The 16,376-nt window shown below is 49.5% G+C and overlaps 1 protein-coding gene across 2 annotated transcripts; it reads left to right on the forward strand.

The window, feature by feature from the left end:
- The first annotated feature begins 3,519 nt into the window (after positions 1-3,519).
- On the forward strand, positions 3,520-9,751 carry Atp1b2 (ATPase Na+/K+ transporting subunit beta 2). 2 transcript variants are annotated; one of them, XM_041665153.1, is made up of 8 exons: positions 3,520-4,187; positions 5,959-6,087; positions 6,393-6,497; positions 6,594-6,799; positions 7,018-7,074; positions 7,172-7,198; positions 7,914-8,012; positions 8,112-9,751. In XM_041665153.1, exons 1-8 carry the CDS (start codon positions 4,076-4,078, stop codon positions 8,274-8,276), a joined length of 900 nt encoding a protein of 299 aa, XP_041521087.1. In that variant the 5' UTR covers positions 3,520-4,075; the 3' UTR covers positions 8,277-9,751. The 2 variants fall into 2 exon arrangements, with proteins under 2 accessions (XP_041521087.1, XP_041521088.1); XM_041665154.1 differs by lacking the exon at positions 7,172-7,198 and having other exon boundaries at positions 3,523-4,187.
- Positions 9,752-16,376: the final 6,625 nt, after the last annotated feature.

The raw sequence follows: 16,376 nt of genomic DNA on the forward strand, positions 1-16,376 counted from the left end.
TCCATCTGGTCAGTGCGGGAACATTTGTGTTTTATCTTGCTGTTTTGTTTTGTTTTAGTTGTGATAAAATACAAGCAACATAAAAATGACCACCCTAACCATTGTCAAGTGTTCATCTCAGTAGCATAAAGGACATTTACCAGTCATACAAACATCACCACTCTCCATCCACAGACTGTTTTCCCCCAGTGCTAACAATAGATCTTGGTACCTCACATGTGCAAGGTAAGTGCTCTACCACTGAGCTGAACCAGGAGATTGCTTTCAGCTTGCAAACTCTGAGCTTTGCCTCTGCCACCTTATTTAACTCATTCACCTAAAACCTGGAATTAGGGCTGGATGGCTCGGCAGGTACCAGGCTGCTACCAACCATGATGACCTGAGTTTCATTCCTAGAGTGTGGAGGAATGGGTGGAGGGGGCTGGAGAGATGGCTCAGTGGTTAAGAGCACTGGCTGCTCTTCCAGAGGTCCTGAGTTCGATTCCCAGCAACTACATGGTGGCTCACAACCATCTGTAATGAGGTCTGGCGCCCTCCTCTGACATGCGGGCATACATGAAGGCAGAATGTTGTATACATAATAAATAAATATATCCATTAAAAAAATGGGTGGAGAGGCTGGGTGGTGGTGACACAAGCCTTCAATACTAGCACTTGGGAGGCAGAGGCAGGCAGATCTCCATGAGTTCATGGCCAGCCTGGTTTACGAATTAAATCGAGTTCCAGGACAGCCAGTTGTTACACAGAGAAACCCTGTCTCAGAAAAAAAAAAAGTCACACGTTGTTATGACTTCTACATACACACATATAATAAGTAAATAATGGGAAAAAGGTTAGATCCTAGAATTATGTGTGTGAGGCAGCAAGGACCTTTGCTGACTTTGCCTCTGGGACAGTGAGGAGGGGCAGCCACCTGACCCTTTCTGGAGATCCTGGATGGAGGCAGGTTCCAGAAGGGCTTGGGATTGAAGCCCCAGACTTCAGGTTGGAGGTTGCTAGTGGTTCTCTGTCCGTCCCCCTCGCCCCGTGCCCTCCACCCATCTAGGTCAACCCTAGGCTTTTCTGGATCTCCCCTTTCTCAGCTTGTCTGCCTTTGAGTATGGAAGCTCCCCCTCCCTCCCATCTACCCACTCCTTACCTACAGAAGGCTAAGAGAGGGAGCGACAGGCATCTCACTCAGTGGCCTCTCTCTAGTTCCCAGAAGATTTTCACCGTTTCTTTTCTAAGAAAATGAGCCTGGTGCCCAGGGAAGAGACTCAGCCAAGAAGCTGGAGGCCACCATAGGCTGTATTTGCCTGTGTGTGTGTGTGTGTGTGTGTGTGTGTGTGTGTGAGTGTGTTGCGCGCGCGTCTGTCTGTCCATCCATTCATTTAGTGCTCTTCTCTTAGTGGAGAGAACAAGCTGCTCTCTGGGATTTCTTGCAGAAAATCCATTCCATATTTAAGCTGAATTCAGCAACCAGCATTATCTTGCAAAGACAAAGGCCTACTGTCAAAAAGTGTAGAGTGGAGGTAGTTGGCTCAGTGGTAGCGTATTTGCCTATTCTGTATAGAGCCCCAGGTTTCAATCTCAGCACTGGGGTAGGAAGAGGAAGTTTACGACACAGTTGCATAGACAAAGCACACAAGTAAGTTCATAATCCATTTGCTCAGTAGAAAAATTCAGGTGCCAGCCTGGATTCCTCTCTTTGCCTTATCCCCATCGCTTACTCTTCCTCGCTCTCATTCTCTTCTCTTCTCTCCTTTCCATCTTCTGCCTTGATGTCCTGTTCATACTCACATGCTGTAAAGCTAGGGCTGGCCTTGCTTCTCATGGCCTTAACACACACACACGTGGATGTGAGGGTAATATATATATATATATATATATATATGACTATTTTATTTATTCTTTGAGAAGCTTTTACATATATACAATGTATTTTGATAATATCTACTCACACCTTTCTCTTCCAGCTCCCCCAGGATAAACCCCCCCCCCACATACGCACTGGCTTTATTTTTGAGACAAGGTTTCTCTGTGTAGCCCAGGTTGGCCTCAAACATTATCCTCTTGCCTTTGGTTTGGATTACCAGGATGGATTACTATAGTTCCCCCCCACACCCCGCTTTTTCCTGAGTTAGGGTTTGGTTGTGTTGTCCTGACTGACCTTGAACCCCTGGCCTCCATCCTACTCCAGTTTCCCAGAACTGTCACCATGCCTGGTTGAATGGACCATGTCATTTTACAGTTTAGAACGCTAGAGTTATTTCCTTGACACTTATACTACACTTCAAATTACAGTCAGCCAGTCATGGCTGCCTGCCATTTCAGCACTCAGAAGGCAGAGGAAGGAGAGTCCTAAGTTCAGCCTGGGGCTGGAGAAGATGATGCTCCACCTGCAAACCCAGTATCAGGAGTCGAATCAGGAGGATCAAGGAGTTCAAATTCATCTTGCCTTCTCTAGACCAGTATTCCAGACCGACCTGGGAAAACAAAACAAAAACCAGTACTACCACCACCAGTGGCAATAACAGATCATTGAGGCTTTTTTCTTTTTTTGTCTTTTTTGTTTGTTTGGTTTTTCGAGACAGGGTTTCTCTGTGTAGTTCTGTAGTCCTGGATCTTATTTTGTAGACCAGGCTGGCCTCACAGAGATCCGTTTGCCTACACTCATGCTGGGATTAGAGGCATTCTGCCAACACCTGTGTAGCATATTTTTATAAATCCAGAATTTGGGAGGCAGAGAATCTCTTTAAGGCCAGCCTGGGATGGAGAACCAACCCCTGCAAATTATTGTCTGACCCCCACAAGTGGGCTGTGTTCCTGCCACTGAAAGAAGTGGAGATAATGACTTTTTAAAGTAGGAGCTCCAACTTCAGTGGCTTGTTTGGCTTCCTCGGATAGTAGGGGCTCTGTAACGATTTGCCCGAATGGCAGGTGCTGAGAGGACCTACTTAGCTGTAGAGCTAAGGCGCGGGGTACGCCGTAGGGTGGACCTGAGAAGAAGGGCATCCTGTGGTGGCTTCTATCCCTCCCTCCCTGTGTGTTCTAGTTTCTTGGCTCTTTCTTGGTGTCTGGCGCTTTTCTTTATTCCTCTCACATTCTGTCCTCTGTTCCGGAGGTTTTCGAAGTAACTCTATCTTAGTCTCCTTTCAAATTCCCTGCCCTGTGCCCCCACTTTTGAGTACGCATCAGCTTGTCTTTCGGTTTGAGCCTCTCTGGGGGTAATTTTTTCCTCCATTCCATCCACACGCACCCTCTGTCCTCTTGTCCCACCTTGTTTCAGTACAGTACCTGGGGTCTTGGTTAAGGAAGAACCCTTTAGGACTAAAGGACCCTGCAGGGGGCGGGTCCAATCCTCTAAATTTACATATGTATGAGATCTCCCGGGCGAGCATCGAAGAGGCGGGGTTCCTGGGGAGTGGGTGGGAAGGGGGCGGACACCCTCAGAGTCACAGAATATAAAGACCGTGCGCAGGGACCGTGCTCCCCGCACTGCTGAGGAGCGGAGCCTCCGCCTCGGTGCTCCCCTGTTTTTTGCCTGTTTCCCCCCCCCCACCCCAACTGCCCGTCCCCGCCCCAGCTCCCACTGGCTGGGCCAACAGTGGTGTGGCTCTCGCCGTTTGTCGGAGGAGCTTTAATCGGCCACCTGCCGCGTTCCACAGCCTCTTTGCATCTCGGATTTCGGGGCGGCTCCCTCCCCCATTTTTCCCTGCTTCTCTGCACCCCGCTTTTTCTGCGTTTCGCCAGGTTTTTGTAGCCGTCTGTTTTTTGCACCCCTTTTTGCTTTGCTTCTAGGCGGTGTGTGGGGTGAAGCTGCCTTGGCATTCCTTCCCCTGGTTCTTTCCCTGTTTTGACAGCCCCCCTTTCTATCGCAGTAGGGGGGGGCCTAGCCTCGGCGCACCTCAGCTACGCTGCCAGCAGACCACAGTGAGTGGCTGTGCACCCCGGAATTTGCAGCAGCTGCATATCTGAGTAGAGTCTCCCTCGCCTCGCTCCCCGCGCATTTGGGTGCGTGGAGGGCTTCAGCGCGCGACGCCCCCGCTTCTCCGCAGCCCCCGCAGCACACCGGGACTCGCCCAGTGCCGCCAAGATGGTCATCCAGAAAGAGAAGAAGAGCTGCGGGCAGGTGGTTGAGGAGTGGAAGGAGTTCGTGTGGAACCCGCGGACGCACCAGTTCATGGGGCGCACCGGGACCAGCTGGGGTACGCGGGCTGGCGCGGGAAAGGTGGTGGCTGACTGCCCAGCGACGCCTTTGGGGCACAGGGTCCCGCGGGCGTCACCCCAGCTCCCCTGCCGGGTCCCTGGCGTCCAGCCCCCACTGCTGGGCTTTGGACCGGGAGGGGCCCGAATCAGCGGTCTAATCTCTCTTGGCTGGCCGCTGCGGAGGCGGAGAAAGTAGGTCACTGCCGCCTGCTCGCCCCCCGCGGAGCCCCCTCGGGCGGGGGGTCGCGGGTTCTGCGCGCGTGTCCGTGCTGTGGCGCTCCCGCTCCGGTTCAGGCCCTGCCGGCTGCACACGGTCTTCACCCCCCTCCCCGAAGAGTGCCCTAACTCTCCCTCTGGCTTTCACTAGCTAGCCAACCTCGTCTATTTTTAGCTCTCACCCACCCCCTTGGACCCTGGGAACATTCATGAGGGGGCGGATCTGGTAGGGGGGTCTTGGGGGGGTGCGTTCTTAACAGCGGAAGTTGTTTGTCTGTATTCCACCATTGGCGTTTGGAGCCTTCTGTGGCTGCTTTGTGGGTAGGGGGCTGCCAGGAGGGATGACACTTTTTCAGGCTAGATGTTTTCAGATGTCAGAGGCGAGAGAAAAATGGTCACTGTGCTGAGATGGATACATCCTCAGACTGGGTGTTTCCATGGGATGATGCCTGGGGGGGACTGACGGATTGTCTATCCTTGCCTTGGGGGTGTGCAAGGACTTTTATGTAGCCAGGGTCTGCTGATGGACACAGGTGAGGGGAGGGCCAAGCAGAGTTAAAGCACAGGGATTCTGTGTGACATAATTTACAATATAGCCACATTGATTGGACACAATTTCATCAGACCACCCACCTAAGACTTAGGGAACCTTGAAAGGAGATCAATGCAGCCCTTGTCCTCAAGGAACCAGAGACCCTCTGGGATGTGAGGGATCAATGAATGAACGCTTGGGGCCACCGAGACACTGTCTTCTTGGGTGGAAAGACTGATAGATAGCTCAGGGTGGTTGGAACAGCATGTCCTCCTCAGGCGAGGCCTAGGAGAGGAGTCACCAGATACCATGTCCAGGGAAGGCTTCTAGGGATGTCTGTCATCTCCTTGACTCCAGCCAGGCTCCTGTGTGACTGCCGATGTCCTGGCTATGACTATGACTTAGAGTCTGTAGCTGGGCTGAGCTCCCTCCTTTCAGGAGCTGCTTCCAAAGTTTGGCTTTCACAGGGTGTGTGTGTGTGTGTGTGTGTGTGTGTGTGTGTGTGTGTGTGAGAGAGAGAGAGAGAGAGAGAGAGAGAGAGAGAGAGAGAGATCTTGCTCTTTGAGTCCTAGGAGCCTCGGCTCTGAGGTCATAGGAAGTTGGCCGCGAGTAGCGGCCTCACCAGCTTCCATCCCTTGTGCTAGCCGCACATCTCTCAGCTTCAATTCCCATGCAGTGGGCCGTCATGTCTTTTCAGGACCATACACAGGTTGAGAAATTGGGGGTGTAACTAGAGGCAGAGCGACAGTGACCTATTCTTGGAATTGTCACAACTACAGCTTACGTCTCTTGTGGCCTGCAAAATGTCTGACTTCACTGTGCCCCAGGAGGAGGCTGGGAGTCAGGGCTGGAGCTAGGCTCTGCCTGGTTCCAGCTTGTTTCCTTTGGATCCCAGGGGAAGGCCCCAAGATATCCTGTCGCTCCCAGTACACAGCTTGAGAGGGAAGAAGCATGAGTGTGGTGGTGGGCTAGGTGAGGTAGAGGAGGTGTGGAACCTGCTGACTCTAGTTCCTCCATCCTAGCCTTCATCCTCCTCTTCTACCTCGTCTTCTATGGCTTCCTCACGGCCATGTTCACCCTTACCATGTGGGCCATGCTGCAGACTGTCTCTGACCACACTCCCAAGTACCAGGATCGACTGGCCACACCAGGTGAGTGAAGAGGTTCCCTTAGCAGCTGCTCTTAAACTGGTGTGTCTTCAAGCACCTCATGAGGCGCTTGCTCTTTCCAGGAGTTTGATGGGAAGTTCTTGAATTTGGCCTTCCTTCCCATGTCCTGCTGCTGGGAGTTACATGATCTGGAGAAGTGGCAAATGCCACAGGAGATTGCCCTCCCGGGAAGGCAACCTCAGATCTGTGCCCCATCTCTTATCCTGGTGTATGTCACATCTGTTTTCTTTCCGCGATGTGTTTCTCCTCACCTATGACCCCCAACCTTTCCTCACGTTTGACTCTAGGCTTGATGATTCGCCCCAAGACCGAGAACCTGGATGTTATTGTCAACATCAGTGACACTGAAAGTTGGGATCAGCATGTTCAGAAGCTCAACAAGTTCTTAGAGCGTGAGTGTGGGGCTCCCCAGGACCTTGAGGAGGAATTGGGGACCCTAAAAGTGGAACATCCGGCCTCTGACTCCCTCTCTCCCTCCCACCTCCTAGCTTACAACGACTCCGTCCAGGCTCAGAAGAATGATATCTGCCGCCCTGGTCGGTATTATGAGCAGCCAGATAATGGGGTTCTCAACTATCCAAAACGGGCCTGCCAATTCAACCGGACACAGCTGGGCGATTGCTCTGGCATCGGGGACCCTACCCACTATGGTTACAGCACTGGGCAGCCCTGTGTCTTCATCAAAATGAACCGGGTACCCACGACCTTGGTCCCTAGGGAGAATGGAGGAGGGAGCTGGGGCCACCATCTGTTAACTAATGTGTCCTTTCACTGGGGTTAATGGGCATTAAAGAGATATTTCGTTGTTTGTACCGAGTGAGAGGCGGGGTCAGTGGAACCTAAGTTCAGGAGCTGGAAGGCTGGACACCAAGATGTGGCCCCTTCTCACTCCGCCCTCTTTCCTTTCTCCAGGTCATCAACTTTTATGCAGGGGCAAATCAGAGTATGAACGTCAGCTGTGTTGGGAAGGTGAGAGTGTGCGCCCTCCCTCGCTCCCTGCCTGCCTGTTTGTACTTTATGGTTTCTGAGTGCTTCAGCCATATCTCCCTGTCTGTTTTGCTTTCAGAGGCCCCAACACTATAGGGACAAGGGGGTAAGAGTGGGCTCCTGTGCAGCTGGAGTTCTAAGGGGCTCTTAGCCTTGATGCTTCTCTCTAGGATACAGAAACCTGCTTTCCTAAAGACAGCCCCACCCCCTCCTACACCAGAGCCCTGGCCTCTGGCTCCGTCCTTATCTGCCTTCTCTTTGGTCTCAATTGTCTGGGTTTCTTCCACTCTCCCTTCCAGCTCAGTCTCCTTCAGACGTCTGGTAGCTGCTGATCAGTTAGCACCCTTTGCTACAACTAGGTTGTTCTTGGAACCTCTGCCCAACTCTGTCCTCTCTAGAAATTTGCTGCCCCCCTATTCACCCTCATCCTTCTTCCTACCAAGTCTTTACTGTTTATCTGTTCTTTCTTGGCTCTGCTCCAGAGACCGATTCCCAAGGATGGGGTAAGAACTTGGGGTTGATAGTGGAGTAAAAGGCCCCCCACTGTGCTGTAGCAAGTACCCTTAGGTTATCTAGTCTGATGGGATGGGACACAGGTCGCCCCTTTATGTAGACATGCAGATAAGAACATGTGTGCATGAACACACAACGCACGCGCGCGCGCACACACACACACACACACAGAGCAGATGCACAGCTCAAGGAAAACAAATTAGAAGGAATAATTTGGGGTGAAGGAGATGCAAGGGAAGTCTCGTGAGCTCTTCCAGGTGCTGCTGTTTCTAACATCCTCTCTGCTCAACCTTCCTGCACCCGCACAGAGAGATGAAGATGCTGAAAATCTTGGCCACTTTGTCATGTTCCCTGCCAATGGCAACATTGACCTCATGTACTTTCCGTACTATGGCAAAAAGTTCCACGTAAGTTCCACGGAAGGTCCTGGATGGCGGCTCCCCTCCAGAGGGGCAAAATGGGGATCCTGGGAAAGAGACTTAAGTCTTTGTCTTCTTCTGGCCTAGGTGAACTATACACAGCCCTTGGTGGCGGTGAAGTTCCTGAACGTGACCCCCAACGTGGAGGTGAACGTGGAATGCCGCATTAACGCTGCCAATATCGCCACAGAGGATGAGCGAGACAAGTTTGCTGGCCGCGTGGCCTTCAAACTTCGAATCAACAAAACCTGAGGCTCCCCTCCCCCACTCTTCCCTGTGGTGGATGCTTCTGGAATGTCCTTGACCCTGCCTGATCCCTCCCTCACCCACCCAAAAGGTATTTTTTATAACAGAGCTATGACTTGTCTGAACCTCACGTCCCCTTCCTCAACTTCTCCACCTAGCCTGATGGCCACACAATTTCCACCATCCTCCAACCTTAGCTTAGCCAGAGACAGATAGATGGGCTGTCAAGATGGCCACAGAGGAGTTAGGAATTTCCTAGTCAGGAGCCGGAGCTGTTGCTCCGCAATAGAGGACGTGCCTAGCATGCACAAGCCCTCAGCACAGCTGGAGTTTTTCTGGTTGGAGTGTTTAGGAGTAAACCCTTACTGCTCTTGGTTCAATTGCTACTCCATCGGGAGAGCTGTAGAAAATGGCCCGTGAACCTGTCCACCTACATACTCTCCCCACCCCATGTTCGGTTCTTTGCTCTTCCTGTCCTCTTATCTCTTCACACTTCTGTCACTGAAGCCAGTATCTTGGTGGCTTTGACTTCTGGCTTCTCCAGCAGGTCTGCCCTCTCCTCTACCCATCCTTGTCCCCTCTGAAAAGCAACCATTTGTAACTGAGTACAGGTTGGTTCTGTGGTCTTTTCCTTCCTGCCTGGTGCATCCTGCTTCTCCCCTAATTATGAGTCCACGTTCTGGAAAAAGAGGACTAGAAGTGAAGTCTTTAATTTTTCTAGAAAATTCTCTAGTAGGCCTAGACTTTAACTGTCATCCAAACAGCTCCTACACAGCTGGGCTTGACCTGCGCTGAATATCCACTTTGTTTTTAACTGTTGACTCCCTTCCCCCACTGGCCTTCCCAGAATATCTTTCAAGTTCTACTTCCCAGGGAGCTCTGGGGGAGGGGCCGCTATTCTGGCTCTATCCCCAGTGGCCACCTTGGAAACGTCAGCTAGCTGGGGGGACTCCCTGAGCCCAAATCTGCCCACCCCCATGCTCCCTCTGGCTTTTTCTTGCAAGTTACTAACTGGTCACTAACTTCTTCCCTTTCTGCATGCCGGCCTGAAACTTTCAGACGCCCCCTCCTGCTCAGCTCTGAATTTCTTGGCTCCGTCTCTTTCAGACTTTTTTGCCTTTAAAAAACAAACAAACAAACAACCCCTATAATGCCCCCTAGAATGTTAAATAAGAGTCCTGCTCTGAGTTTTCTTCAGGAGAGGCGATTTCCTCTGGTTTCTCTGCTTGTCCTTATCCATCCTAACCCCCCTTTCTTCGCTAACACTGTGGCCCCCACATCCCACACTCAGATGGATCCTTCCCTCTTCCCACTGGATCTGATCTTCCTTTGAGAGCCCGGGCTTTCCCCCTCCTTCCTCTTCCCAGTGGTCTCCCTCCCCCTGCAGTTATTTAATGCCTGTGTCCAATCCTACTGTAAAAAGGATAAAGTACAATAAACTGAGAGTGATTATATATATATAAATATATATCCTACACAGAGCCCCGTGTGCTTGTCCTTTCCTGCGGATTTGGAACAGTCCTGAGAAATGACTGGGGAGGGCGGATTTAGGTGCTACTGGGGTTACCCAAGCCCAGAGCATGAACTCCCATTTTGACCTCTGAAAGAGGCCAAGGTCAATTCCCTTCTCTCATTGTGGTTAACGGGGTTGAGATTTATAAAGCGCCTCTGTGGATTTAGGCACCAAGTGTATGAGTATACACTGAGGAGTAGGGCAAGCCCTCTGTTCCGGTTTAGTAGACACATGAGAAGCACACGAGAAAGTGTCATACAAGACAGACGTGATGACAGTTCAGGGCGGTCCATTGTCAGGGGCTCGAGGGAGGGTCTCTTAGAGGACACAGCACCTGAGCTGGGATGTCAGTTTAGGAGACAAGAACATTCATAAATGACCCGAGACAGAAACTAGGATCTGTAGGATTCTAGTTTTTGTCTCTTTGAAACGTAGGGCAATTTTCCTGCGTTAGCCTTCCAAGTGCTGGTATGATTATCATATTGAACTAGAATTCCAGTTTTGTGTCAAAATATGCAGAAACATACAACAACAACAAAAAGAGATGAGTGGATATATACATTTGTTGTGCTATATGGGGGAGGGAATGTATTGATAGCTAATAATTTTCTCTTAGGGCCTGGATTTTAGCATCCATGATGTGTAGGCACAGGTACAAGTTATTTTTCTTGGCAAATATTAGGCCCGATTTATGTCAAAACAGGCTGGCCTTGAACTCCCGATCCTCTCACCTACACTTCCTGAATTCTGGGAAGTGTGTGCCAGTTCCTAACACTAATTTTTATTTTAAAAAATTTAAAGTATGTATTTGCAAGTGTGTCTGAGTGAGTGTGGTCTGTGCACACGGGGGCAATTCCCGAGGCCAGAGACTTTGCATTCTTTGTAGCTGTGAGCCACCTGACATGGGGGCCAGTACCCCAGAACAGGTCCTTTGTAAAACCAGTATACACTCCTAGCCACTGAGCCTTCTCTCCAGGTCTGGCCTAACTTTAATTTTTAGAGTGTGCTTTCTGATATTTGACAAGAGTAAATAGAGTTCCCTATCCCCTGGCCTTTTCTGTGTTTTGTTTTGTTTTCAAGACGGTTTCTCTGTCAACCAGGCTGGCATCAAACTTACAGAGATCAGCCTCCTCTGCCTCCTGAGTGCTGGGATTAAAGGTGTGCATCATCACTCACCACCTGGCAAACCCAAGACCTTTTACATGCTAATTTGCTATGCTATAGAGCTATGTGCTCAATGCTCACTCTTTGTTTTAAAGTGCTATTGGCTATGCCTGCCTATAAACCTGTGATAGTTTTGGAAGATAGGTTGGAAGTGCAGCTCGATGGTAGAGAACATACTTAGCCTGTGTGAAATCCTGACGTTCCACTCCAATCCCCAAAGCAGAAGCCCTGGAAAGCAGCTCATCTGGAGAGTGCTTGTCTCGCATGTGTGAGGCCTCCTATGATCTCCACCATATAAATTAGTAGCACTCATGAGCACAACTTGAATCCCAGCCCTCAGGAGGCAGAAGCAGGCAGATCTCTGCGTTCCAGGCCAGCCTGGTCTACAGGGAGAGTTCCAGGATAGACACAGAGAAACCCTGTCTTGAAAAAAACAAAACCAAAACTAAACAAAAAACATGGTAGTACTCAAAGAGGAGGAGGCAAGCTCATCGTTCCCTTAAATGGGAACTTGAAATCAGCCTGAGCTGTAGACTCTCCCTAAAGAAGCAAAAGCCTCCTACTCCCCTTTGAAATAAGGATGCAGGTAGTGCAGGCTAGCCTCCAGCTTGCTAGCCTTCATCTTCCTGCATGAGCCTCCCAGGCACTGGGATGACAGGTACGGGCTTTTCTTTATTTGGGAGAGAATCAGTCTCAAATTCAGTCTCACTCTCTCTAAGATTTATTCTTATTTTATACATATGAATGTTCTGCATGTACATTCGTGTGCCACATTTGGGCCTGGTGCCCAAGGTGGCCAGAAGCGGGCATCAGATCGCCTGGAACTGGGATTACAGATGGTTATGAGCCTCCATGTGGTGCTAGGAATTGTTCCCCAGTTCTCTGGAACAACAGCCAGGGATCTTAATGGCTGTGCCATCTCTCTGGCCTCTTTTTGGTCTTCTCCAATGTATTAAAACCAAAGTTAGTGGACAGCCCTGTTCAGCTTTCATTCCAAGTGAAAATGGTCCTAACGCTTAGCTTACCTGTTTATTACTGTTCTGTTGGTCCTACAGCTCAGTAGCACAGTGTTTGTGTAGTATATACAAGGCCCTCAGCCCAACTTTCAGTATTAAAAAAAAATCAGCTGGGCGGTGGTGTTGCACGTCTTTAATCCCAGGATTTGGGAGGCAGACAGGCGGATCCCTGTGAGTTCAAGGCCAATCTGGTCTACAAGAGCTGGTTCCAGGACAGTTAGGACTGTCTCGGGGGGGAAAAAAAATCAGCTCATTGGCATCTCATTACCAGTCTATCATTGCTTTAATTAAAAAACATTTTTTAAGGAATGGTAGTTGCAGTGTAATCGAATACATTTCAGCACCTGTTGATATGATCACATAATTTTTTATTTTATTTTGTTACTATTATGAATTATGTTGACAGATTTTCTACTACTAAACCAAGTCTGGCTCTGGACTAAACTGGTTAGAGCACAGTATTTCTCAAATCCAGCAGAGTAGGGCTGGAGAGATGGCTCAGTGGTTAAGAGCACTGACTGCTCTTCCAAAGGTCCTGAGTTCAATTCCCAGCAACCACATGGTGGCTCACAACCACCTGTAATGAGGTCTGGTGCCCTCTTCTGGGCTGCAGACATACACACAGACAGAATATTGTATACATAATAAATAAATAAATACATAAATATATAAAAAAAATCCAGCAGAGTATTCTGATGACATTTGATGATACCCAGGGCTTTGCACATGCTGCACCTCTACTGCGCTACAGCTGCAACCTTTTAACGTTTCCAGGTAGACATTTTAAAGTTCTTGCTTTGGATTTATCTCTTCAATCAAATGTCAATAATTTGTAGCTTTAATTTTAGGATAAGTAGTAGATTCTTTTCTTTTTAAAAACTTAGTTATTCTGTTTTATTTGTATGTGTGTGTGTGTGTGTGTGAATGTGTGCCATGTGTGTGCAGATACCTGGAAGCAACATATTTGTGAGCCTCCTGACAAGGGTGCTGGGAATAGAACCCTGGTCCCCTGGAAGAGCAGTATGTGCTGTTAACCACGGCATCACTTCTCCAACCCTTAGGTTCCTTTACTTTTTCTTTCTTACACAATGAAAGCACTTAGGTAATGTGGGATTCCCCCTCTGTATGCTGTGAATACCATTGGTTACTAAAGGAACTGTCTTGGGCCTGCACAGGGAATAGAGGTAGGTGGGGAAAACTAAACAGAATGCTGGGAGAAAGAGGAGTTAGAAAGAAGTCGTGTAGTCCTGCCAGAGATAGACGCCAGAACTTTACCCAGTAAGCCACAGCCACATGGCAATACACAGATTAGTTGAAATGGGTTAAATTAATACGTAAGAGTTAGCCAATAAGAAGCTAGAGCTAATGGGCCAAGCAGTGATTTAGTTAATATAGTTTCTGTGTGGTTATTTCGGGTCAAACGAGCAGCCTCCTCCAACACTTAGGACCATGTATTTTCCTGAATACTTGGAACTCACTATGTAGATCAGGCTGGCCTGGAACTTACAGAGACCTACCTCAGCCTCCTAAGTGCTTGGATTAAAGATGTTCATCATCAATTCCAACTTTTGATTGACCCTATGCTTCTTTTTTGTTTGTTTATTTTGTTTATTTATTTATTCAAGACAAGGTTTCTTGTGTAGCCCTGGCTACTCTGGAACTTTCATTGTATACCAGGCTGGCCTCAAATTCAGAGATCCAATATGCTTCTTAAATTTCCAAACACACACACACACACACACACACACACACACACACACTCGTGACATTTGTTTATAATCTCAATACTCTGGAGGTAGAGGCCAGAGGATCAGGAGTTCAAGGTCATTCTATATTACTTAGCAAGCAAGCTGGAAGCTATCATCTCAAAAACTAACAAAACAAAACAGCCCAAACAACAAGAACAACAACAACAAATCCTTAAACCAAGCAAATCATGCCAAGTATAATTCATGCTTGGCATGTCTAAGTCCCAGGTCCAGTACCTCACCAAAACAATAAACTAAACTAAAACTAAACTAAAACAAAACAAAAACTAAAGAATATATTGATCTAAAATGTTGTAAAGTAGGTTAGAATTACAAGATTGGATTTTAGACCTCAGGGGAACAAGGCCCAGGATATTTACCTCCTGGCAGAGGTCACACCTGCCACAGGGTCTCTGAATATCAACCACTAGGTGCATGCAATCAAGGAAAATGGCCAGTGAGTGGAACCAGAGAGGTTAGTAATTCAAGGGAGGTTACCCAGCTCACAAAAGAGCTAGCCAAAATCCCCAAACCTCAGTATTCTCCATCCTGATGCCAGCTCTCAAAGAAGGGATTAGAGGTCCCAAAATGGATTTTCTTTCTGAAGACTTGGGGTCGTAGGGCAGAACTAAGGACAAAAGCAGGGCAATGTGGACGGTGAGGGAGAGTTAGACGCTGGTGGACAGTGAGGGAGAGTTAGACGCTGGTGGACGGTGAGGGGGAGTTAGACGCTGGTGGACGGTGAGGGGGAGTTAGACGCTGGTGGACGGTGAGGGGGAGTTAGACGCTGGTGGACGGTGAGGGGGAGTTAGACGCTGGTGGACGGTGAGGGAGAGTTAGACGCTGGTGGACCACTGGTGAGGGAGAGTTAGACGCTGGTGGACGGTGAGGGAGAGTTAGACGCTGGTGGACCACTGGTGAGGGAGAGTTAGACGCTGGTGGACGGTGAGGGGGAGTTAGACACTGGTGGACGGTGAGGGAGAGTTAGACGCTGGTGGACCACTGGTGAGGGAGAGTTAGACGCTGGTGGACCACTGGTGAAGGAGAGTTAGACGCTGCTCTGGCTGAGTATGAAGGCCGAATGCCTGGACTTGGAAAGGGAAGTGAAGAGATCAATGGTGAGGCCAGCCTGGGCTACTTAGTCAGCAGGATACTGTTTGAAAATAATAAAGGAGTGGGTGGTGGTGCTGCAGCTTTTCTGTCTAGTGCACCTGCTGAGTGGAGTGCACCTTAACTGTCACCTCCCCCACAGAAACCCTGACTGTAGCGATAACTCATTTGGCAAGCGTGACAAGCGTGCCTCCTTTTTTTCTTTTTTTGAGATAAGGGGCTCAAACTTGTGACCCTTGAACATAGCTCTTTGGATTTAGTTATAGCTCAGTAAAGCTGTGGATCAAAGTGAGGGAAAAAGGGGAGTCGGGTGGGGGGAAGCCCTTTTCTTTGTGGTCCTCTACAAAAGAGGGAGAGGGACTTGGCTTGCTGGGCAGCTGGGGCCAATGGCCACATGAAAGAGCAGTAAACTAGTATGTGAGTTTTGGGAGCTGGGTGGGGGCAGAGGCAAGTAGATCTTTGAGTTCAAGACCAGCCTGCTGTCTTAAAAAAACAAAACAACAAATAAACCAAAAGCCAAACCAACCCCCAAATCAAAAAAGTTTTGGATTTAATTGGTGTCAGGCATGCACACAAAATCAAGTGAAAAGGTGGACCCTAGTTTACTGAGAACATTTGGTACCCGCTAATACAAAAAGGTGCTCTTGAGGTAGAAGGTTCCAGGTTCCTTCCAAGCTGTACAGGACCCTGGGCAGGCACAGGACCCCCACTGGCACTTCAAACCTGGCTGACAGGCAGGGGACAGTGGCCCCAGAGTCCCTCTGGACCTCAGTACCCCTTTCTCCATTACCAAGAGACAAGGCCAAGCCACGTGCTCACCGACTGTTGGCTCAGGCAACAGCAGGCTATGGGGAGAGCTTGGCCTAGCCCCCCTCCCTGGGAGCCAGCAGCACTAAAGAACAGGGTGGGTAAAAGGGTGTTGGGCTCCCCAACTCTGACTCTCCTCCCTACCCCAAGAAGCCCTTTCAAAGGATTTCCTGGCAAAGTGCAAAGCTTCAATTCATTCAATTGCCTGGCCCAAGGCCCAGGATGTGGGGATGCTGGGAAGGCCCCAAACCTCACCTTAACTGCCCCCAGTTTCCTGGGACCCCAGCTGGCAGGCGTCCCACTGGTCTCTTCATCCAGGGACAGCTACCCCCTTCCTCATGGAACCCAGGCACCCCAATTCTTTCCCGTGGAGCAGATGGCCACTCCAGAGGCTCAGGCTTGCTAAATCAGACATTTAAATCCAGTAATCCTCCGTGAGAGGCCGCCCAGAGGACAGCAGCAGCCCAACCCTAGAAGTAGGGGTGGGTGAGGACTCTGTGCCAGCCCTGGCAGGAGGGAGGAGGGACAGTTGGTTCCCAAGTTATGAATGGAGTCACCCTTCTCCCTTATTGTCATGCAGCCCACAGACTGACCCAGTCCCCAGCTTTGTTCCTCTTCTGGAACCCCAGAACTCTATCACTGTCTGGACTCCGGTGGCTGCCTCCCAAACTTATCCCTGTAACCCGGAGACCCAGGTAGCCTAGGCTGGTATCAACCTCTCAAAAGACAAACAAGTGATAACAAAAAA

The sequence above is a fragment of the Microtus oregoni genome, unplaced genomic scaffold, assembly GCF_018167655.1.
Source record: "Microtus oregoni isolate MIOR12 unplaced genomic scaffold, Mior012 000015F_ref0000493, whole genome shotgun sequence".
NCBI lineage: Eukaryota > Metazoa > Chordata > Mammalia > Rodentia > Cricetidae > Microtus > Microtus oregoni.